The sequence below is a fragment of the Globicephala melas genome, chromosome 18 (genome assembly GCF_963455315.2).
Source record: "Globicephala melas chromosome 18, mGloMel1.2, whole genome shotgun sequence".
Taxonomy (NCBI): Eukaryota; Metazoa; Chordata; class Mammalia; order Artiodactyla; family Delphinidae; genus Globicephala; species Globicephala melas.
Genome location: NC_083331.1, coordinates 37668117 through 37693366, shown reverse-complemented (window position 1 = coordinate 37693366; position 25250 = coordinate 37668117). Strand labels below are relative to the sequence as shown.

Sequence of the window (25250 nt, the reverse complement as noted above, 5' to 3'; positions counted from 1 at the left end):
AGCTTTTCTAAAACTTATCCTAAGAACAAATGATACCATTAATCAAAATTACCAGTGTCTGACTTCAAAATAATTGTATTTACACATTATCCCCAAACTATATATAATTCTCCAATATTCACAAAAGTTGAAATACTAAATTCATCTTAATGTCTTACTACAGAAAAAATCAAACATAATTAATGTTACTGATAAAAATATGGTAGCTACATACTATTTTAAATAGACAGTTTTCTAATCAAACTCTAAGCACTAATAATCTTGAGATTTTAAAGTTCATCTGTTTTGTGATTTCTGATTTAGGAGGAAAATGTTAAATTTCTAGTTCAGAAGGAGAAAATTAATTAGGCAGAGACCTCAAAGAAGATAATGGCAACAGTCTGTTATCAATACTAATGCAAGAGAGTGATAACATACATCTTGCAAACAATGAGAATACTGCAAATCGTTCATCGTCAGGAGAGACTGAACCATATGATTTACTTTGTAATTGTTTTTCTTGAGCCAATGTTAACATTGATTTGCACCGTTTGAACATACATCAACTGATGATAGAAAGAAGGCCAGACACATGTTGGGTGGTAAGAGGAAACCTGCCAAAGAGTGATGCTTCCCTAAGTAATTAACAAAAGCTGTAGTTTAAATTTTAATAATAGAAATTTTAAAATGACTGAATCCAATGATCTATTTTTCAGATGAGAAAATTGAATTCTCAAGATGCTAAGTGAAATTTTAGCAAAGTATAACTGGTTTAGAATAGATATTATTGTTGCCAAAAATTAGAAAATAATGTGTATCAAAGTTTTGAAAATAGGAAAATCTAAGTATTTATTTAAATTAACCACCAGTGGTTTATTTTCTTTGGTAAAGCAACGCATAGTTACTTATAAAAATCATAATAAGCAAGGAATTAAAACTACATAATAACACCAAGTTAAATGTCATTGTCATTGTGAGTGATGGTGAGACTGCCACATTTCTGATTTTATGTAGAAGTTAGTTAAAACAGACAGGGTAATCCTCATGTGATTTCCACACCATCCTTTATTTAAATGTATCTGTGTTACTAAGCGTAATCTATCCTGTTGTTTGGTTCTAAATTAGCTTTCCAAATTATCCATATTTTCACATTATTGAAAAGTGAATTACATTTTTTTTCATGACTGGTCATATAATACATTTATAATTTCCAAAAAATGTTTATGTTTTAATCAATAAACTTAATTAACAAGAGCTATTACACACCTTATTCCTGAGGTCTATATATTTTACCAGGTTTCAATTTTGTAGTTCATGTATATTACAGTAATTACTTGGAGACAGTTGCCTAAATATCCACAGAACAGTTGGAAAGATCTTTTTGGAGTTAGGCACCAGCTTGATGGTTATCACTGAAGCCTATCTACAATTAAAATAGTACATTTTCTGGCAGTAAGATTTTTTCTTAAAAATACATTTGCACAAAAATGTGCAAAAAAGTGCAAAAACAAAGATTTTTTTCTCGAATATTATGTTGAAACTTTGAAACAACCTGCTCATATAAACATTCACCCATATGTAAATTAGTGCTTTAGAAATGATTAAGTTAAAAATAACAATACTGTCTTGCCTGAAACGTAAAGTTCAATTATGACATTTTCTTCTATGATTAAAGAAAACCAAAATTTCAGGATATGAATGTTTCTTAATTTAAGAAAAATGTTTATATAACAAAGGTCTCTATTTTCAAATTTATGTCATTGCATCCATTCTTTTAAATATTGTGATAAATATTCATAAGAAAATGGACTTGTCCAATTCAGAACCATCTGGAGGTAAAAGCCAATTAAACCAAACATTTATTCTAGCTAGAGTTTAACATCTATGTTCCATGTCTATGTTAGGCTTATGTCTTTTTGAGGGCTAAGGCTGAACATTCTTTTGCAGAATATCATGACTCAAAATATCCCTTTCAAAATGGATCCCTATGAAACTCCATTTTTAGAGAACACTGTCCTTTTTAACTCGAGTTATTATTCAACATTATCAATGTGTGCCATGTTTTTAAAGTGATTTTTTAATATAGCAAATATGCTAATCTTATATAGTTACAAAAATGAAGTTTTACTTGCAACCATATTTTATTAACACCTTTGCCTGTAGAAGAAGTGTGATTTTAAGGATGAAAAGTGTATTTCCCTCTAAATTAACCGAAGGATAAATTTAAACTTGGCATGCTTCTAATTAAAGTAATAGATCTTAGAATTTTATTGCCCTACTGAAAGATCAAGTCTCCAGCACTAGTTAAAAAAAAAAAGACTTTAAAAAATATATTTCAGGGAAATGATGACATCAATTTAAAACTGAGAGAGAGAACTCATATATTTTTTTCTTAAATAAGGGAATTCCAAGGGAAAAAATGTATTGTGTTTAAAACCACTGGAATCTTTTAAAGCAAAGACAATGTCTTATTCATTAAAAAAAAAAAATCCCATTGTCTAACACTGTTCCTAGATCACAGCTATTACTCAATAGATGTCTGTTGAATAACAGAATTAATGAAAGAGATTAATTTGCGTTTATATCAGTGGATCACATCACAGTTCTTTGGCGCAGAAAAGTTTCATAGTTCTATAAGGCAGAATTTAAATAGAATACACATTTTAAAACTATAATATATAATTCTGGAATAAGTGTTAGTATCCATTAAGGAAAATATAATATAGTTCAGTGTTCTAGTGATAAGGCTGGATATTGTCTAGTTGTCAGGTTTATGCCTGAATAAGATAAGTGCTGAGCAGGCAGAAAAACTCTTTTGCATTGCTAAATGAGAAAATCAAGTGAGCCCTGATCACATAAAGAAAGATGTGAATGGTGCAAGAAATATAATTCTCCTCATAGAATAAAGTAACTAGTCATTATCTGAACTGGAATTTACATAAAATTCCTGGGATACACATTCACCTCTCCATTCTAAGAGTTAACAGAATAGATCATTGATAGGGACAACATAAAATGGTGGTCATCTGAATTTAAATTTAGCTATATATATGTAGTAAACACGTATATACACTTGATGCCATGAGAACGCTAAATATCTCAAATACAACTATGAACCCAAATACCTAAAGCCTGATTCTTGCCATTTAGAATGTGTCTAACACCCTCATTTTGCCTGATTATCTCCTTTTGCCCTTGTGGTGGGATTAACTAGAATTTATTAAACACTGCCTATATGCCATGCTATAATTCTTACAACTCCATGATGTCTGATACCCAAGGTAACATCCATCCTATGTCCCCACTCTGCTCTGTACCCCAATACTGTATGATGGACATCTCATCTTAGCATAAAACAGGCAGTGGTTTAAAGGAAATCATGCCACTTTGCCATGCATTCTCTGTTAGATTAAATTTTTCCAAGCACAAAGAGTGAGTTTTCTTATCATAGCTTGTTTTGTTTTAAAGTCCTTTCTACCTATTGAGGCACTGTCTATAACTAAAACAAAAGACTGGTCCAAAAACAATCAAACAGCACTGAGAGGGTCGTAAAGGTCAACAAGAACTTAAAAATTTAATTTTTACGATCGAAGTCACAGCAAGGCCAATTGAAATTTGACTGTATCTACTTTCTATTTAGTTGATAAAATTAACTAAATGAATAACAAATCCCCACTACATTCTGCTCCAAATCCAAATCATTAACTTTATCTTGATGATTTCACCAATTCCAACATAAAGCAATGATTTTGGCCTCAGGATATTAAGAAAAAATATTTTTTCAGGTACTATCATTTGTGTAATATTTTTATTTGTTGGTCTCATTTATGTTATAGTGTCACATACATACTCAAACATTATAAACTTGCATATTAAGACATTAAAATCTTACTTATAGGGACTTCCCTGGTGGCATAGTGGTTAAGAATCCGCCTGTCAATGCAAGTGACATGAGTTTGAGCCCTGGTCTGGGAGGATCCCACATGCTGCAGAGCAACTAAGCCCGTGCACCACAACTACTGAGCCTGCACTCTGGAGCCTGCAAGCCACAACTACTGAAGCCCGCGTGCCACAACTACTGAAGCCCACGCGCCTAGAGCCCGTGTTCCCCAGCAAACAGCACGGAACCTAGAGCCCATGCTCCGCAACAAAGAGAAGCCACCGTAATGAGAAGCCTGTGTACTGCAACGAAAAGTAGCCCCTGCTCGCGGCAACTAGAGAAAGCCAGTGTGCACCAATGAAGACCCAACGCAGCCAAAAATAAATAAATAAATAAATATTTTAAAAATCTTACTTATAAATGAACATATATTAATTTAGACTCAGAGAAATAGTAAAAAAAAAAAAAAATTATTGTGCTTCTGGCATAAATTTGATGAATCCCAGAAAAATGATCCATGTACTCCAAGGCATTTTAACTAGTATGATTATACCATGTATGCCATTACTTCAACAGGGATGCTTTCTAGTCTATGGAATAATTGGAAGCAAAACCCAGCAGGTTTCAAATGGCTCCAGCTGTGTTAAGTACTGACTGTGAAACAGATTCCCTCTCTTGTATGTTGTTTTGTAATAGAGTGATGTATAAGGTGAAAATCCCCAGATGGGTGGAGTTCCTATGGGTAGTCCATGGGGAAGTAAATTAATAACAAAAACTAAAAGAAGCAAGATAATTTTAAAACACAACATGCAAATGAAAATGGTGAAATACACAAAATGAAAGATGAAGCAATTATACAAATATGAAACAATAGGGACTGAGATCAAAAGAAAATATAACATCCTATCTGCTGTTCTCTGATGCTGTTACAAAGATCAACTTTTCATAAATCCTAGATAACTCAAAAACAGTGTTTTAAACCTAAAACAGATTAACAGAGATAACTTGCTTTTTAAAAAGATAGTTTGCATTATATATATGTATAACTGAATCATTTTGCTGTATACCAGAAACTAACACAACATTGTAAATCAACTATACGTCAATAAAATAAAATTTTAAAAAAAGATACAAAACTTAAATTCAAGAAAACCACCAAAAACAAAACTTAGAGAACATGTATTAAATGAAATTGGGCACCTCTGTCAGTGGTAAGTTGGTATCCTTGGAAAAAATAGGCGAAAAATAGGTAGGTTTTTGGAGTGTCTGCCTACCATGGGCCAGAAATCTACATGCACCCATGTATGCACACAATTTAATAACAACCTTATGTATTAGGCCTGATTACATCCATTTTACAGGCTAGGAAAGCAAGAAATGGTACAAATGATATATCCTAATGTGACACAGTTTTTAAAATAGCAGTTCTCCAAGTCATTTTTTTTTTTTTTTTACTTCAAATATCAAACTACTTTTTGTAGTAATCTCAGTTTTCTTCATGTGGAAAAGGAATTAAATAGGCCAAATATTCTCAAAGGTCCATTTTGAGTCTTGAGAAACTATTCTGTAAATTCTATTAGACACTAAATTTATCTTTCTAAAATTAATATAGTAGCTAGACACCACTTTCTATTCAATTATTATTTTGCTGCTTTTTATAGGATTCATATGTGATTCTATGGTGTCGTCTGGATGGCTCAAAAGTCTATTAAGTGAACTTTAATGATGACTTTTTTTTCTCCTCCAGAACACACTGTCTCTATTAAGCAGATATCAAAGTGAATCTATTGATTATTGTTTAGAAGTAATCACTCAATTATCTAAGTAATCAAAGGTTTAAATAAAAATTTTGGATGAGGAATTTTCGAAGAAAAGAAATCTGATCCTGTTTATGTTCATTCTTTCCCTTCTTATTATAGCCTAACATGAATAAAGATATTATGATGGGCAGACACAGTGGTGTGGAAGAAGTGAGGGAGAAAACGGAAACCACAGATATCTCTAATTAAGTGATATGAGAGTGTGCTCATGTACATTAGAATCAGCGGTTTTTTAACCCTCTGCTTCTCTCTCTCTCTCTCTCTCTCATACAAATGCAGAAATCACTAGTGAGTCAAGACACTGATAAAGCATATAAAGGTGTTAATTATATTTCACTGTTTACAAAAATCAAAATGTCAAAATGCAGAGTCTAAGAATGCTTACACTTGCTCATCTATAGGATGAGGTTAGGTTAGTTGGTCTTCACTGGACCTCCAGAAATATGAATGGAGGTGTCTAGGGAGATCAAAATTTCTTAGATTAGAGACTATGGGGACTCGTCAGCCACCAAAAAAAAACCCCAAAACCCAAAAAAACCCTTAAACCTAACTAGAGAGTTTGTCATCAAGTCCCAGCTGTTGCAGAAGAAAATAGGGACAGTAGCTGAAACCAGACAATCAGAACTCTCCCCATATATACTTTATTTGTTTAGGTCTCGTCGTCATATGCTTACCACAGTTTAATCTTATGGTCTAGAGTTAGTTTACTGGGAGGTATTGCAGGAAGAACAATTTTGGGTGCAATGAATTGCATAATGTCCCTAATGAAGAAAATGTTTCAAACTTATATCTGGCCTAAAAATAGTGTTTTTCAAGTAAAAGTAGGCACATATGAGGAAGAAATACCAGTGCAGAGGTAAGGTTCTAAACTGGAAATAAATGCTTTAGCCATGTGACTTGAAAAAAACACATTTTCTGTCTCTCAGTCTCTATATAAGTTTAATAAGAATGGTAATGTCTTCTTTCTGTAGTTGTTATAGAGATTATCAATGGAAATATGCATATATAAGGCATGATTCCAATATCAGCTGATCACTCTCATTGGGTAAACATTTACTGAATGACTACGAAGTTCACTCTTTTAGGAGCTGTTGTAAGTTTAGTCTTAGAAATACAAAGGTAAGTAAGACATTGTCTCTACTTCGAGGGACTTTCTTATATTCTCCTTAATTATTAAGCTTTAAGTTATGATATACCAGTATTTTATTAACTTAGTTGTCATTTGAGACTGAAAGATCATGAGGAACCCGGGTTGTGTTTTGAATGATCCTGAATATACACCTGGGGTTGACACTGCATGGCTGGAGAGGCTACTCAGCCCCGCCAATAACAGATGGTCCTGTAGGAATAGTTTAAACCCTGAGGAGTGCTGCTCCCAGTATCATCCAGAAGTCAATAACCCTTAGCTAAAGCAGAATTTAATTGTCTAAAACAGAGACTTTAGGTGTCAAAATGATCCTTCTTAATTATTACCATGTTTAAAAATCAATCAGTGAATTCAGCATAGTTTGCCATCACTGCTTGGCAGATTTTGGGGTCAAGACCGTGAATGAAAATGAGTTCATGTCAAACTAAAATATCCTGAAGACTTTATCTGTTTTTATTATGGTTTAATGTAATTTTGATACTCACTTCAGTGTGTAGCAAAAAAAAGTATTTTCATAAAAATTCTGACATCTTTTTTTATATTGGAAATTTGAATGCATTGAAACATTATTAATCTATACAGCTAAATTTATTATGATTTCTTAACTTTGCAAATGTTATCAGTATAAAAAAAACAATTTTGAAAATTGCAAAGGAAAAACATAAATAGAGATTTTCTGTTTCTAGGAAGAATGGACACATTGTGGATGTTTTATTTGACCCTTTATGGATGTTCTAGAGCAAAATATTTCTGTTTGATTTCTTTTTTTTGGAGGGAAGATACACAGAAATAAGTTGGTGTCATTGTCATTTAAAAATATATCTAGAAATTAAGAAAGCGGATGTATATGAGGTAACATAAGTGAACAAAGTCCACCTAAAGAATGACAAGAAATGAAGCAAAGAAAACCTGCCAGTCCAGGTGTGTTCACAGCTGACAAACAAGGAAGGCTACTGTGATTCCAGGCTTCCAATGTGAAAATCGGTTCAATGGCATGAATATATGACACAGGCGGGCATCAACTCACAACTCAGAACTCACTCCATTTTGTCTCCATTTGTCACTTGCACCCCCTACAAGAACTTTCCTGAGAATCCTATGCAGCTGTGTATTTGAAAGTCCTCAGCATGCAGCTGCTATCACATGGAGGCACAGGTTGGTTGCAACCTCCAAATCCAAAAAAAGCACCAGCACTTTTTTTCCTCAAGAAAAGATCTACAAGGGAACTCCAGTCAGCAGAAGACACTGTCTTCCTATAAAAGATACATCTTCATTATATATATCCTGTGTTTCCATGCTTCTCCTTCTTGAGGTTTATTTAATGAGGAAAAAATCCTCATTTACTGAATTGCAGTTGCTATTGTCTTGCACAAAAACTGTTTCGTTTTCAAAATCAATCATCTGTGATGATTCTCAACAAGTCCATAGTACCTACTGTGGTCTGCACCTGGATTATATATATGTTTTCTAGTAGGCAAAAATATAGGATTTGTAAAATCTTTAAAAAATAGGCATGGCTATTTCCACTGATTTTATATCTAACAGGACCTGTCCTGTCAAAGACATTAAGCATTGAAGAACTGTGAGGTATTTTACTGAACCCTGTCATGAAAGTAAATATATTGAAACCCATGTATGTCTGGAATGAGTTGCTGTGCTCCAAATACATACTGTTTACAAATGGAGAAAGGTGAATTCTAAAAATACAGTTTGAGAAATGACTCAATAGCAATTCCTTTGAGGATCAAAGCACTCACTTAGTAGCCAGCCCTCTTCATTATGGTAATGCTACAGTTTTATAGATACCTAGGGTTATAATCTGATTTATGTTTAGAGGAGAGTATATACACACAATTGGGAGATTCTTCTAGGAGAGGTGAAGGCCACACCATGGACAGAGGTACCACGAGTAAGTATGAGAGTGCCTGCAACATCTATCTTGAATAATTAGAATTATCCAAGAGCAAATCTGTTCATTCTAAGGCATGTATTTGAGATTTTATTCTTTCAGACACATCCAATATTTCTGCATTTGGAAAAAATAGGCAAGACTAATTCCCTAAGGTATAAATCACTCTAATGTGGAAGGGAATTTGTTAGCTAGTTGTATTACAAAGCCTTTACTTCATATTTAATAGGCACCGGCAATACCAGCATTATACAAAGCTCTCTACTTTGCAAATCTTTAAAACTCCATTTAATTTTCAGCACTGATTTCCTGCAATCTAAGAGCTTATGAAGGGTTCACTGTGTTCATACCGATGTATGCAAAATGTGCCAGAACTTCCCTGTCTGTGATGGCATTCATTTGGAAGTGAATCCCAAATTTCTATCACTGGCATGCTTATTTCCGACTAAAATAGATATTCTTAGAATGAAAGCTGAAGATTAGGAGGAAAAAAAGGAGGCAAAATAACTAGCACTGGAAGAGATATATGCAAATATCAGCTCAATGACAATTCTTCATACCATTTACAATTGAAGCTTAAAGACCCAAATACTCTGCAATCCATTAGTTTCTCAATATCCTGGAAGGGATTAGAGTATTTCTTAACTGCTAACAGACTGAAAAAGGCCAGAGACTGGATATTAACAAAGCTGCATAATACCAAAATGTAGAGATGGTCAGATAGAAAGACAAACTAAGGAAGAATGTTAAAATACAAGATATTATACAAACATGGTAAAACTGAACAAATTTCCATTCCTTCCTGCAGCCTACATAATTAAACATCTACATATTTTTTTATTAACAAATATTTATTGAGTATATATGGTGTACTGCTGTAAAGTGAATGGTGTTTTTTTTTTTTAATATTTATTTTATTTTTGGCTACACTGGGTCTTCGTTGCTGCACCCGGGCTTTTCTCTAGTTGAGGCGAGCGGGGGCTACTCTTTGCTGCGGTGCACGGGCTTCTCATTGCAGTGGCTTCTCCTGTTGCGGAGCACGGGCTCTAGGCGTGCGGGCTCTAGAGCACGGGCTCTAGGCGTGCGGGCTCTAGAGCACGGGCTCTAGGCGTGTGGGCTCTAGAGCACGGGATCTAGGCGTGCGGGCTCTAGAGCGCAGGCTCAGCAGCTGTGGCACACAGACCTGGTTGCTCCACGGCATGTGGGATCCTCCTGGACCAGGGCTCAAATCCGTGTCCCCTGCATTGGCAGGCGGATTCTTAATCACTGCACCACCAGGGAAGCCCCCAACATCTACATAAATTAATGAGTGGTGAGGCTATAGTATACTCCTTTCAATAACAGATAAGTTAATTTCATATATTTTCTCAAGGAATTCCGGGATAATTAGTGTAAAATGACTAGAAAGAATCAATCAAATGTGCTTCACAGATCTTGCCTGTGCATGTATCTTCACCACTCCCAGCTATACAGGTGGTCCCAAGTCCATCATTTTAAATGTGATGTGTGTGTATAGCACTGTAATCAATCAAACCAATAAAGATAGGGGGGAAATATTTTCACATGCCATTTAAATAATGGATAAGTATGTAAAAACAAATCCTTAATGAATGACTTCAAGTTCTGAATGCTTTAAAGTTATATATTATGGCTCAGAAAATTCCAATTCTGCCACTATTCTTTTCTATAGGCAACAAACTGCCTATAGGACAACAATATGAGTGAGAGAGATTACGTATGGGTTGTTTTCCCAGTTTATTCCTGCCATCATTCTTTACTGTTAAGGAATGGGTAGAACTTATTTATGAACTTCACATTTTAATGAATCTTGACTTAGGGAAAAAAAGAATACAAATCAAAACCAAAATGTCAATCATGGTAATATATCTTTCTTGTTCTATATTTCTGATGGCTGACAGCCCAATAGGTTTGTATCAAACAAAGGCAAAAAGCATGTGTTCCTTTCCAATGAAATGTTGGACAGATTTAACAGCTATCTGAAATAACTCATGAAATCTTAAACAGTGAAGTATATTTCTTTTTGTAATTGAGACGTCATATTTCTACATTTGGATTTGCTTTTGTGATCCGATATAAATTTTAGGGGAGCTAACCTTTAAAAAGGCCATAACACATTAGCATTATTACTTATTGAACATGACTCCTATGCCTCTAGATACTTACAACTTTAAAGCGAGTCCCTTGTTGACTTGCATTCTTGAATTTTCACGAATACCTGGTCTGTGATTAGTGTCATATTTCAACAAACTTGATATAAATTTTAGGGCTCTGGTATGTAATAAATTCTGAGAAATATATTAAACATAAAATCAGCTGTCAGGAAAGCAAAAACTTAAAAATACACATAGAACAATTCTTGCTTAGTTTCCAACTACATGAAATATATGATATTAACTGATGTGTTAATATTACCGAGACAAATTTATAGTTTCAACAGAGGGTCCCCTTCAAGAAAACACCAGACTAAATTCAGAGAAAACTTACTGCAAGGATTTTAAGTGAAAGTGGTAAACAATCCACAGTTGTCTTTTTGCCTGTTTTAACTGCATGCAAGCTAAGAGCTCAACTCTGACAAAATCAAACTGAGAAAGTACTAAAGATGAGCCATGCAGTTGACATGGTCTCAAATTCTGCAAACACTCAATCTGGTACTGCTGGACCAACACAAGCACTATAGCTTTTCCCATTTGGTGGATTTCTGCATTACCCCACTCCCAACCCACAAAATTTAGAAATCGAACAATCTAAATAACATATTAAAAATAATTGTGAAAACAGAGCTTATAAGAAGATAATTTAAAGGTTTTATTTTCCTATCTCAGTACTGTCATGTAAAATAATGTAATGTGAAAAATAATTCATGAAGATGTCATTTCTAATATTTTGGGTGTAACTTACATACATCTCCTATATGTCAATAAGAAAATGAAACTTTAAGAGTCAAATAATTCAAAACTGGTTATGAGGAAATCTGATTTTAGATCTGAGCTTTTGTATTAAGTCCAAATTCTGTTTTACTATTTCATGTATTATATTTTAATTTGTACTATTATGAGAAGATAAATTTTAGCTTGAAATATTTAACTAACAAGACTATGGATATACCATAAGAATATAACACATTAGTATAAGTACAATATTTACAAGGTAATTTTAATGATGCCAAAGCCTGTTCTGTGACAACATAAGGATGACTAATCTGAAGCTAAGGGAACATCAGTTTATGGTGTTGCATATATATAGAATTCATTGCAACAAAATTAAAAAAAAATAAGATAATAGAATAGTTTAACTACTGAAATTATTTTCTCTATGTTAACAAATGTTCAGTAATCAGTAGACATGTCCATGCCCAATACAGTGGTAACTTTTTACTTTTATTCTCCTTAATGTTATTAGCAACAAAGGCTAAAATGTAACTTCAATTTTATACCTTAGGTGTATCAAACTGAAAAAATATATAAAATATTTGTCTCACAAAACCAAGAGGAAAGGTAGCCAGGCTGAATGGATGGCCCACGCTCATTTCAAATTCCTGAATGAATATCCAAGGGGTCTGGGTATCTACTAATTTCATGACATAGATCACTTAGCAAAGGAGTAGAAACAAAAATCACAACTGATAACATTTTAAATATAATTTGCATCTTGAGGAGCAATTTTTTTCCATATGCCACCTATGTTCATCCCTCACAGTATACTGCAAAATTTAACAGTTTAAAATATCTTAAAGTTTTTGCTAGCTTCACATTAGTTAACATTTGCTCCCTTCACTTTCAATTTCATTTTTCTTTCTTACTATTCTAAATAGAAATTCTATGACTATCTTGTGCATTTTGCATGACATAACAGCATTTCAGTAACAGCTGCAGTGGGAGTCTCAAAAATGAGAAGTAATCATAAAAGTAATATAGTATCTCTGAATGATTGGGAATAAAGTAATTCCCTTTATGCTGTTAAAGTATATGTATACACTTGAGTATGGCATGCAAACACATTTTCAATATATAATTTCTTCAATATATACACAAATGTATATATGAGCAAATACTCTAGATTGTGAAAAGTTAAAGTAAGGATGTTTAAGCTCTAAAATAAGCATTTCATTTAGAAAATTAAACGTAACTGTTTACCCCGAACCAAACTCACAGTACAACTATTACAAATTGTTTTATTACCATAAGAAGTTGTCAAGTGTAAATAGGTCACTTTTTAAATTCTTTAACATTTTCATTTATACCCCTGCAAAAAGCACAATGGGGCCAAGAAAATTAATTCCCCAAATGCTGTCAACCAGGTTGGGAAACAGCAATAAACAGCTAACTGTAAAGCCTCCAGCTACAATAAAACTGCTTTCAATAAGAGCTGAGAGTTGGAGTATGCAAAAACAGGTCCTCTGGAAATGATAATCTGAAAGGGAAAGGGGCTGACATTTCTCGTCCCAATATGCTGAGGCAGTGGGTCTCAAAGTGTGGTCCCTGGATTGGCAGCATCGGTATCACCTAGGATCTTGTCAGCAATGCAAATTTTCAGGCTTGACCCTAGTGATACTGAACCTAACCTCTGGGATTAGGGACCAACAACTCATGATTTAAGAAACATTCCAAATGCTTCTGAGACACCTTAAAATTTGAAAACTTAATATTATATTTTAAAAATCATACTTATTAAGGAGATATTTTCCTTTTAGAGAAAATATGCCAATGAGCTTTGTCATTTAAAGCCCTACTGGAAATGATAATGTTGTCATCTTCTCAACCTTATAACAGTGAACTTTGTTTATTTATGAAAAAATATCAAGATATAATTTAGCTCTTTAAAAAAGGGACATTTCATTCAATCTGTGAATATTAAGGATACTTCCAAAAATTCATAAAAAATAATTTGTGGAAGATTCAGTGACAGATTTGTTATATTCAAGGAAAATGAAAGTTTAGTAAAGTAGAGTGGTTGAGGAACGTGGTTTATGAGTGTTTTATAACACATGAGGGGAAACAGCAGGGGGAAAAAAGTCAGACAAAATAAGAATCAATGCACTATAACCAAACTCATGGTGTAAATGTCAGACATTATGTTTTCAGTGTACAGACAATACAAACTCATGATATTTAAGTTTGTTAACCCTTTGCTCAAGAATCTTGCATTTTACTCACTTCAACTAGCACCATAAAGTGAAAATGTGTTTCTGTTAACAGCAATCTTTGCCCACTCAACTAAAAATCTTCACAGATTATACCTTAGTTTATAAATTCCTTTGAAAGCTTTTGTTGTAATAAGCCCCACTTTTTCAAAATTGTGTTGCTTCAGGAGCACATTTTGTATTTATGTGAAGCCACTAGTTGAAGTGAAGGAGCTAAAAAAAAGAATTTTTACTTTTTAGCTTAACTAGGACATCTTTAATAACAGCCATATAGTTCAGTGAAAAAATAATTTAAAGGATAGTATATATATATGTGTGTTCTTCATTCATAGAAAATATGCCTCTTTCATAGTAAAATTGTACACATTTCTATCACCATCACCTGTCCTTACTTCCAGAAGTATTCCTTTTCTACAACACTGCAATTTTTCTTTCTCAGCATGAAAACTTCTAAAAGGTGTAAATAAGAAAAGCCATTTCAGTAGCTCTTTACCATAATAGTGAATTATAGCTACATTTGAACATTGAAATGCCTACAAGGAGAACAGCATAGTAACACATGGTCTCAAGGAATGTCTAAAATGCACTTTAGTTCCAGTTAGAGAATTACTCAGCATCTTATTTCAAAGATTACATCATACAAACAAATTTCCTATGACTGACTAAGCCTCGACAAAAGATCTTTCCCATACTTTGCTGAAATGCACTTAACGTTTATGTCACTGTACTATATATAGATTCAACTTTGGGGAAGAAGTCAGAAAAAGTGTGTCTGTACATCAATGCTCATAATACCTACCACACATAATATGAAAAGAAAGATGATGACGTGGGAATAATATCAGCATGTTTCTTCGGAAAACAAATTTCAGATTTTATATGAAAAGTTTTAAATCGTGTTATATTTTTCAAGATATTATGCAAATCATAAAATATCATCAGTATTTTGAGTGACTTTCCCATTAAAAGCAAATAATAAAAAGCCATGTTTTCTTTTCATTAAAATAGCAACTTTATATTTAAATCCACTTAGTTTCAAAAGTTACTTTTATCATCATGATTAACTATTTACCAACATTTATAAACCTCTACTAAACTCAGATATTTTCTTAACTTTAAAACATCAAACCTCTTTTAAAAAGCTCATGAAGTTAACATGAAAATAACTCATTCCAAACTCTATGTATATCCAGTAACTTCCGTATTCTCCTCTAGAACCTCCAAACTGACTTATTTTAATTCCTTTCATCCTGTGCATTCAAGCTCTTGTACTTTCTAAATGCTGTAGATATTTAATCTTTTAAGAAATGTAGATTTTAGTTGTAAAATCGTAGGCGTTATACTTAATGTTCTGAACGAATCTCTGTGATTCACTGCCAAAATGATTTTAATAAATATCTTACTACCATGAAACCTTAAAGTCACTGCAGAGCAACAAACATTGGATGGTGAGAGACAGAGTTTCAATAGACCATTCTCACCAGTCCCACCACCACAGGAAAAAAAGAAAAACTCTTGACTTTTCAAATACTAAGCAATGACTGTCAATACTATCCTGAAAATTTATCTTGCTTTACTTGATTCTCTAAAATCTGTATGTTCCTTATTTTTAACAAATTCAGATGGGTCATCACCATAGGTGGACTCAATACCAACAAAGAACTTGGATTACAAAATCCTAGAAAGTTGGTGTGTGAAAGCTGATCACAAAAGAGCAAGCAAATGAACTGACATGCTAGTTGCTCCAGAGCAACTATCATTAAATAAAAGGTATCTTTGGCCATAGTACCAGCTTGATCTTTCCCTCTCCCTTTCCTTGCTACTGTGGGATTGGCAGCTGGCCAGCACAAGGGACATGATACCCTAGTGCCATCTACAGGCTATTATTGACACTCAAATTTCATGGCAACAGACAAGCACCAGTGAAATAAATTAGACAGCGCTGCATTTAAATCTTTATTAACAAGGAATTATTAGACCTAAGAAAAACTAATTCTGGATTTGGTTGAAATATGAGTTTCTCAGCCTCTTAATCCCTCTTCATATGGCATATTTCACAGTTTAAAATGAGTTAAGACAGATCACTTATGCATTACTAAGATGAGAGAATATTTACAATGGATTCATTCTTTTCTGTATAAACCAGTTCTATTAGGGAGAAAGTATTCCTTCTTCTTTTCTTTTCTTTTTTTTTTTTTGAAAGAGTACTTTGGCCATTGTGGACAATCTGCAAATCTTTCTATTCAACCCCCAATTTACTATATTACAATAAAATCATCTGAAATTAAAGAGAAGACTTCCTATATGGCTTAGTCACAATCTATCAACAATCATGTGCTTCACAGCTGATATACATTTAATATTCTACTATCTTTTTTAGAGACTAAAAAAAAATTAACCCCTTTAGCAACCACAGCTGTAACATAATTATAGTCACACCTTCAAACATCATTTAAAACTTGAGATTTGAAGGTGACTTTTGAGATCAAATGGTAATGTGAAAATCTTGAAGCAGTCAATTTGGAAACCCCAGGAGCAGAATTTGGCCTATCAGGACAGGTTTTATTCTTCAGCAAATGTTATCTTGGGACATTTTGGAATAATTTCCTCTTTTCATCTTTTGCCATTTGAAGGAAACTGGGAGTTTAAATAATTCTCAGAACTCAGAAATTTCAAAGCTGTTCTAAAAATTCTTGACTGAGCCCCAGAGGAATAGAAAAGGGGTCAAGTTTTTTTTCCCCTCTTTATAACTAAGCTAAAGTTAGACCAAAACAAGAGACACACTGGCACGTTAATACTGGTTGACTGGGCACTTGTATGCAGTACTTATAGACCAGTAAAAGTGCTCATTTACCTGTCTGGTGTGTAAGGGGCCCTTTGTCTTGAAGCCTCCTTGGGAACTGCACTCTGAGGCACTGAAGTGATCTGAACTAGTGGAAGAGCGTTTGGAAAGGGTGTCACAACCCCCGACAAAGGTGTTGTCCAACGGGAGCTCCTGAATCACGTGATGCTTTTTCACAGAAACCGGAGTGTCTGGTTTAAGATGGAAAGCGGGCTGTGGAGAAGCGGATTTGTAGTGCTTGGCCAGGTCAGGGCTGTTCGGCTTGAAGGTGGTTGGAGGTGCCGGACCCCAGTCAAATCTACCTATGCTTTGCTCTTCCAGCTCAGCCGGCAGGCTTATTGTCCCATTGATGGGTTCGTGAACTGCATCATCGGGTTTGGACTCTTCGATGGTAACAAAGTTCAAAAGAGAGCTCTTGGGAGACTTTCTTTTCTTCCTTTTCTTTTTCTTGTTTTGTTTGTTCTCCTGGTTGGGGGACATCCATTCGGCACCTTGCTTGCTCCTCTGAGCTGCTTTGAATCTTGATGCATGGCGACAGCGCACCAGAACGGTGACGAAGATCACGACGATGACCACCATGGCACCTGCGACAATGGCAATCATGATGGTGAGATAGTCCTCGTTTTGATAGGGTTGGCTGCTATCACCTATGTTCCTGTCCAATGGGGTCTCCATAGTCCTGCGAATCAAGTCATAGATATAGGAGGCATTGCCAGCAGTGTCATTAACATAAAGAAAAACAAGCACAAGTGTGTGCAGAGACTTAGGGTATCCCAGGTCACTTATGTTGACCACCAATCGGTGCAAGCCCACATCAGTAGGTGCTGGTTTTTCTTCCAGAGTTATGTTACCTGTTACTGGATCAATCCGAAACAGGCCTTTGTTGTTCCCACTCACAATTGTATACTTAAGTTCAGCATTCATCCCAGTGTCAATATCCACTGCAAAAACTTCTGCTATCACGGAGCCAGGAATGGCTGAGAGAGGCACCAACTTAAAAGAAGTATTAGAAGGTGGCGAAATGACAACTGGACTATTGTCATTGACATCCATGACATTTATAGTTACTTTTGCAGTAGAGGAACGGGGTGGTTGTCCCCCATCAGTGGCTTTGACATCGAAAGTGTAGGAACTCTGCTGCTCTCTGTCAAATGAGACATTTGACTTTATGACTCCAGAATAGGGATCCAACACAAAATTATCATTGTCATTTAAAATGGAAAGAGTCACAGCTTTATTCTCTCCAGCATCTGCATCTGTCACTGTGATTACCCCCACGGTACTATACTTTGGCAGATTCTCAGACACAAAAAATTGAAAATGATTATGAGTAAACTTGGGGCTATTGTCATTCTCATCCAGAACAGTAACTATCACAGCCGCTTGGCTTTGGAGGGGAGGGGTCCCATTGTCCCTGGCAGTTACTGTAAAAATGAATCTTTCTTGTTCTTCTCTGTCAAAGACTCTGGAGGCTGTCAAAACTCCTGTCTTTCGGTCCAGATCAAAGAAGGAGGCATTCGGTCCAAGCTGATAAACAATATCTGCATTTTTCCCACTGTCTTCATCTGTGGCACTAATAGTTGTTAAGTACAACCCACGTCGGTTGTTTTCAGAAACTGACAGCTCAATTACAGGCTGGTTGAAAATTGGTGGGTTGTCATTTTCGTCCTCAAGCTTAACCCTTACCAGAGCAGTCTGATTTAAACTGGGCTTCCCAGAATCAGAGGCAACAATTTTAAAGCTGAATTCTTTGGTGCCCTCATAGTCCAACAAAGAGGAGGTCTCTAACAAATATTGGTTGTCGTATACTGCCTTCAAATGAAACGGGACCTCTCTTTCAATAAAACAGATCACTTTGCCATTCACATCTGTGTCCTTATCTGAAACTGTAATTAGGGCGATCTTTGTATTGACAGGATCTTTCTCAGACAAATACACTGTGCCATTGATGGGACTTATAATGTACCTGAGGTCTATGTTGGGAGGGTTATCATTTACATCAGTAACATTGATGGTAACCGTTGCTCGAGCGGGAGTGGAGCTGCCATCACTGGCCAGCACTGTCACTTTGTGAATGGCTGTCTCCTCTCGATCTAAGGACCTCTGAACTGTAATCAACCCAGTAGTATTATTTAAAGCAAAGAGTCTTTTGGTTGCAGGGGCGACCTGGGCACCAAAAATGTACCGGATTTCAGCATTACTGCCTATATCTGCATCAGTGGCATGGAGCTGAATTACAGAGGTGCCTACGGGAGCATTCTCTGGAATGTGCACCTCCACTTGACCCTCTTTAAACACTGGCCTGTTGTCATTTACATCACTTACTGTGATCTGCAGTATGGCTGTGCTGGATTTCTGTGGAGTGCCTCCATCCTCTACTTTGATTTTCATCACATAGGTATCTTTCTGTTCTCTGTCCAAGTTTTGCTGAACAATCAATTGTGGCCACTTCTCTCCTTCCGGAGTTTCCACGATATCCAGTCCAAAAACACTCTGCCCATTTAACAATTCATAATGCTGTACACCATTGAAGCCTGTGTCAGGATCTGTTGCTGATGGAATTGGAAAGCGGCTGTTGATCAAAGTGTTTTCTGGGATGGAAATATTGATGACAGGAGATGGAAACATGGGGGCATTATCATTGGTATCCTTGACAATTATTTTAATTTTGATCAGCCTGAAAAAATCATTGGGGAGGATCACCACCTCAAGTTCAAAGAAACACTCATTCTCCTCATCATAAGAGGCTCCAGCACAGAGTTTTTCTCTGTCTATTCTATTGGAGGTCGTGAAAATTTCGCCAGTGCTACTGGATACTTTCACCAAAGGGGCATCCCCAGCTTTAGAAACCAGTCTGTAGACAAGGCTAGCGCTGGTCCCTGTGGCAGCATTGATGTGAGAAATGTTCAGATCCTTTGGTATGTTTCCTATGGGCACATTTTCAGGCAATTCCTCTCTAATAGTGTAAATAAGTTCTTGAGCTATTGCAGAATCCAGCCTTAAGCAGGCAATCAGAGCAGCCAACAGGTAAAAATCCCTCAGGTCCATGATAATGTATTTATTTTCTTTTCCTGGGTTTTAGGGTTTAAAGGTTTCCACTGAGGAATGATGCACAAATTGCAAGAGGAAGCGTGCATGGGCTGGAGGATGCATTACATCTCATGACTTATTTGGAGACAGCCACTGTCAACACAATCATACAGACAATATTATTCTTCAGTAAACAAAAGCACACAGTCACGAAATATCACAACACATTTTCCCACTGCATATTAGTAAACATGGCAGTTTGTTCTGCCACTGTTTGCAACTTAACTCTGTGGATAAAAATACTAAATATCCCAGGCTTGTTGCATTTGCCCAGAGAAAATGAAATTATCTACTTTTGAATTAAAGACAGCTGCTATTTTTACCTGTATTCACCCACACTGTTTTCAGGATACTGTTTAATTCAAAACATGCATTCTTGTTCTCCTCTTCCCCTCCACCACCACCACCACGCCCCCACCCCCCATCTCCTCCCATTCACACCCCCCTCCCCCCGGCTTACCCACCTCCTGGCTTCTAACCGACCTCCCTTAGTTTTTTGGGGAGCCAGTGAAAAACACTAACTTAGCTATGGTTCCTGCTAATTGCTTTCTCACATGTCATACGTGATGCGTTTTCTTCTCTGCCACACTGAGTCATCTCTTTCTTCTAAAAAGACTATCTTTTTTCTTTCCTCCCAGTTCTTCAACTGCCTTCTAAATACAATTTTACTGGGAAGCAAGCATCCGGACATGCTGCTGCAGCGACAGAAGCAAGTCTCTGGCCACTGTATAACCTCATTGCCTAAAAGCACAATACCAAGACCTTCAGTTTCTTACCCAGACCTTGCTCTCATTTCTCCATGTTGCCAAATTATCACCATTAGAATTAAGAAACACATTAAAACTTTTAGAATATATATAATAACATAAGATTCCTTATCCTAGAGGTGGAAGAGAGTGCCAAGATATAAGTGAAACGCAGCTAACATTTCCATGTAACAGCACAATATTTTCTACTGAGCATAAAAGAGAGGAAAAAAACGCAGTTTCTTAACCCCGATCTCCGGTTGTAGTATTAGTAACATCGGCCACACGTAAATACTGCAACTCAATAACGCAGGTAAAAAGCCTTCTGCTTAGATGCCCTCCTAACTGCAATTTAAACGGGTGCAAGGCTCCAGACAGCTACCTACTTGAGTAGAACTGGTCAGTACCCAGGCTCTAATCTTCTCGGCATTAGGCTGCACGGTAGCTGATGCCCGCGATTAGTTCCGGCAGAGTGATGCAGGTAGGGATGCAGATACAGCCTAGTAGGTGAGCTCTGCCCCAACAGTCTACCCAACTACAAACATCCCTCGTCTACACCGAGGACATATCTAAACACAAAATTTACAATTGTGCATGCGAAACTTTACACTTACGTTAGTTGCCTCAACCTTTCCCCTTTCCCGGTATGCTGCAGTTAGAAATGAGCTGTTCCAACATATAGAAAGCCATGCGTCTGGTAGCACCAGTTTGGGGAGAAATCAGAAGCAGCAAAACGTTTCCTCCTTGTAAAATGTGTTGCTTCGGGCTGGCAAATTAGCAACTCCAGAGAACAAATTCACAGATTTGTCGTTAGTCATTCTCTCCACATTTCGTCTCTATTACCCACGGGGTCTGAGCTCTTCTGGTATTTAACGCACACACAACATCCAGTTGCACTTCTTCAGCTCGGGGGTATTTTCCACAGCATCAAACATACCATTTCCCTCCGATGTCAATACTGCTTAAGTCTCTAACTTCTTGTAGGAAACGTCAGAGTTGGGGTGATGGTTAGTCTCTGGCTGCTCTCGGGGTGGGTGACAGTGCCCGAAAATTCCTAATTGGTTATCTCTTTCGTGCTTCGGAGACTCTAGGGCGCTCCTTCCTGTCTGGCACGCTCTCCCTCTCTCCCTTCTCCTTTGCCCCTCTCTCCTTCTCTCTCTTCTCTCTCTGAACTGAATTTCTTGATAGAACTCTCAATAACCCAGAGGGCGGGCGTGACGGCCTAAGCCCCTCCCCCGGCCCCTGATTGGCCCGTATCTTGCGGTGCGGGCGGCCGCAGCTGGGCGTGGAACAAGGCGCTGACTATCTGCCAGCCTCTCCTCCCCATCGCCCCCTCGGCAGCCGCGAAAACCCGGAGACCCGATCCTGGCCCCGGGAGAGCCGGGTTCCAGGAGGTGCACTGAGCATGCCCAGCAGGGTCCGGCCCGGGAGGGAAAAGGCGACGCTCCCCAGGCCCCCGCGGACGGGGCTCTCACGGGCGCTGAGGGGCTGGCGGCTGCTCCGGACGGCACAGGGCAGCGAGCGGCCGAGACCCGGCGGTCGCACGAGCAGGGGGAGCGGGAGGCCGGCCGGGCGTGCGGGCGGGGATCCGGCAGCCTCGGGCACCGTTGCGGGCGGTTGGGGGATGCCGAGGCGGCTCAGCTGCCGGCGCACGTTCCACACTTCTCTTTGCTAAATGGAGGGACCAAAATGCACAGATGGGAGAGTCCACCCGGGGTCCAAGACTCACTGTCGGCCCTCGGAGGAGAGCACGGCCCAGCAGATCCCCGGAGCGCGTTAAACGGGCTACATTCCCGGTGCCGCAACTAGAGGCTTTTGCTGGCGAGGACATTGGCAAGAAGGGCAGAGAGGGCGGATAGGAAAGGTCGGGACGGAGGATATTCGAATCTCAATCAAGACCGGAAAGAAAATTAATTTGAGCCCTCCTTACGTGCATGGTGACGGAAGCTGCCGGGAGAAAGGGAAAATGACAGCCTCTGGGATCCCCTAGTCACCCTAGTCAGCCCTAGGCCAGTCTGCTTAGCGGGGCGAAGTCTTGTCTCCAGTAGCAGGACGGGCCGCGGCGGCCGATCCAGGCTGTCCTTGCACTTCTGCTCCCGCCGCGCCCAGAACCTGTGAACCCGAGCTCGCCCGAACGTGCGGCTGCGGCAAAAGCCGCTTCACCTCACCTAACTGCAAACTTTGCTCGGGAGAGGCTGGAAGGAGTCCTGTCCAGCTGCTCCCCAAGCTGTGGAACGTTTTCTTTCCTCTTACACTTTCTGCTGATTCCAACTTGACATGTAGTACTTGTCTTTCCCTGTGCAATTCATTTCTCTGACTCCTGTTCCGTCGAGTATCCTCACGCGTTTCTCATTTTCATGCAAGAGCCGGATAGAATGACTCTCGAAAGGATTACCCTTTTTCCTTAAATATTGGCCCCGAAAGCACTATCTATATTTGATTGATCTTTTAAAATCAGTAAACCACGAAGGTTTGTTTTATGGGTTGTACCTACGACGCCAGATGCCTGAGTAAAGTTAGAAGCATTAATAATAGTAACAGTTCACTTGGAACAAAAAATATAATATATTTTTTGCATGACCTATAAAGGTTGTCTGAGAAGGTCTTAATGCATGATTGAATAACTTGTTCTAACTTACAGGGAGGATAAAGGGCATCTATTTTAAACCTCCGTGTTTCCCATTCTGTATTGGGCTGAAGATGCCTTGAAGGCTCTTTCATGTAGTTATGCACTGCGATGGCGTGTTCAGGAACACCTTTTGTTTTTGAATACAATGGCTTTCCTTTTAAAATATGAACACTTATTTTTAGATATTTAAAAGTAAAAAAAAAATCACTAAGCAAACCTACCAAACTTAGATATTGTATAAATAATTCCATTATTTAACCAATTCATTTGACATTGCAATTTTTCCACATCTATGGAAATGTAAGGATTTTTTTCGGACTTTTCCTCAGGTGAATATACACAGTAAAAGTGCAGTGCCTCAAAGCCCACTGTAAAATACATGAATCCCTTCTATGTGAAATATAAAACAGGTTTCTAGCAGACCATAGGTTGATACTGTTTTTAAATGGCTAGATAACTCTTATGGTAGTATTTTGTATGATTAGAATATACAAAATTTAAGAACAAAAAGGACTGCTTAAGTAGCTAAAAAGTCAAAAGAAAAATATTACCTCATACAATAATGCAAGTGAGTTGAAGATTCTTTTATTTTACCACAGTGAATGATCATTTTGCCGTTCACAAAATCTACAATTAAAGCTAGTGCATTTTTCCAATTGCCACAGATTTTATGCTCTGAACTAGTTTAAAATGGTAAATGAACCATCATTCTGATACATTTACAATAAACATAGCAGCACAGCCACTTTCCAGTTCATTTTGTAAGCATCAGTTATCTCACACTCTTATTCTAATCATACCGTAGTCATTTCAAAGTCACAACACATAGCTTAGCCATAATTAACATTATCACTAAGTGGAATTGTTTCTGTCTGCTAAGGGGTAGTTGCTTGTAGTCAGGACCCATTATTATCCTATGCTCATAAATGAAATCTTAGTATGAACACAGATGAAAGTTAAGGAAGAGAAAAATATCATCACATTATAAAAAATTATGACCATGAGACTTCAATTAACAGAAACCACAGGTCAAAGCCCCAAAACGAAGCCCATGTAGATTCCTTTCAAAGGCCATTGAGTATAATATAGAAATAGAGCTACTGATTTCATTGCATTCCATCTTATGGGTGTTTATTTGGCATGTATAAATTAGTGGGATTCTTTAATCATAATAGTTTTACCTCTTAAAGCTAGAATAGTTGAAGCTTGTTTGCCCTATTATATTTCAACTGCTAAACTCTTGAAAGAGAAATGTTATTAGAGATCTTATTAATATTCCTGGAAGAAAATTAAATATGAAGGGTCATTTTCCTAACTCTCTGCTATCTTAACTTGAGGCTTCTGCCCAAACCACAATATAAAACATTTGCATATTGAGAGCTGCTCACAATCCACCTCTCCTAATTTTGTTTTAAAAAGGTATATCTGCATAATTATGAATTAGGGAAATGATAATATTCATTAGTTTTAGTTTTCGTAGGGGAGCATCTATTTTTTTTTTGCTGAATTTTAATCACCTTTTTCTTTCATGAATTTAATAAAATGTTAGATTCTCATTTATATGATTTCCAGTACACATCTTCCAATATACATGTTACATTTCTGATTAGATCTCTTCAATTAACCCTTATACATCTTTGTCAATGCATGTTTTCTACAGCAAGGAATTATCACCTGTGTTGTACCTGATTAGTACTTTAAGAATTATGCCATCCAGGCTGTAGTAAAATTACCTTCGTGTTCTCTGCCGGTTATATAGGTCATGGGATACTTGTGAAGCTAAGTCACCTTCGGCCAGCTAAGCGAAGACTAAAATACTATTACAGATTTATACAGAAAGAGATATCGAGTTAGTAAAATTATTTTATATTGCAAGAATTTAATGTTGTTTATATATTTAAACAATAATTTCCATGTAATGGCATTTAATAACCTGAATTACTACGCAGTTCAGTTTGTTAATTGGATTTTCACCTATGATTTTCTAGTTACCACTCAGTATTTTAAAATTACATTTCACACAGAGATCATAAAAGCTTTTTCATGT

The 25250-nt window shown here is 36.9% G+C and overlaps 1 protein-coding gene across 13 annotated transcripts in view; it reads right to left on the bottom strand.

Moving 5' to 3' along the window:
* The window catches only part of PCDH9 (protocadherin 9), a 976220-nt gene extending 954486 nt beyond the window's left edge, over positions 1-21734 (bottom strand). For all 13 annotated transcript variants that reach the window (XM_060288144.1, XM_060288145.1, XM_030842539.2 and 10 more), the window contains exons 1-2: positions 21189-21734; positions 16751-19921 (exon numbers count right to left, since the gene is read on the bottom strand). In XM_060288144.1, the coding sequence (XP_060144127.1) occupies positions 16751-19786 (3036 nt within the window). In that variant the 5' untranslated portion in view covers positions 19787-19921; positions 21189-21734. The remainder of the gene's footprint in view (positions 1-16750; positions 19922-21188) is intronic.
* Positions 21735-25250: the final 3516 nt, after the last annotated feature.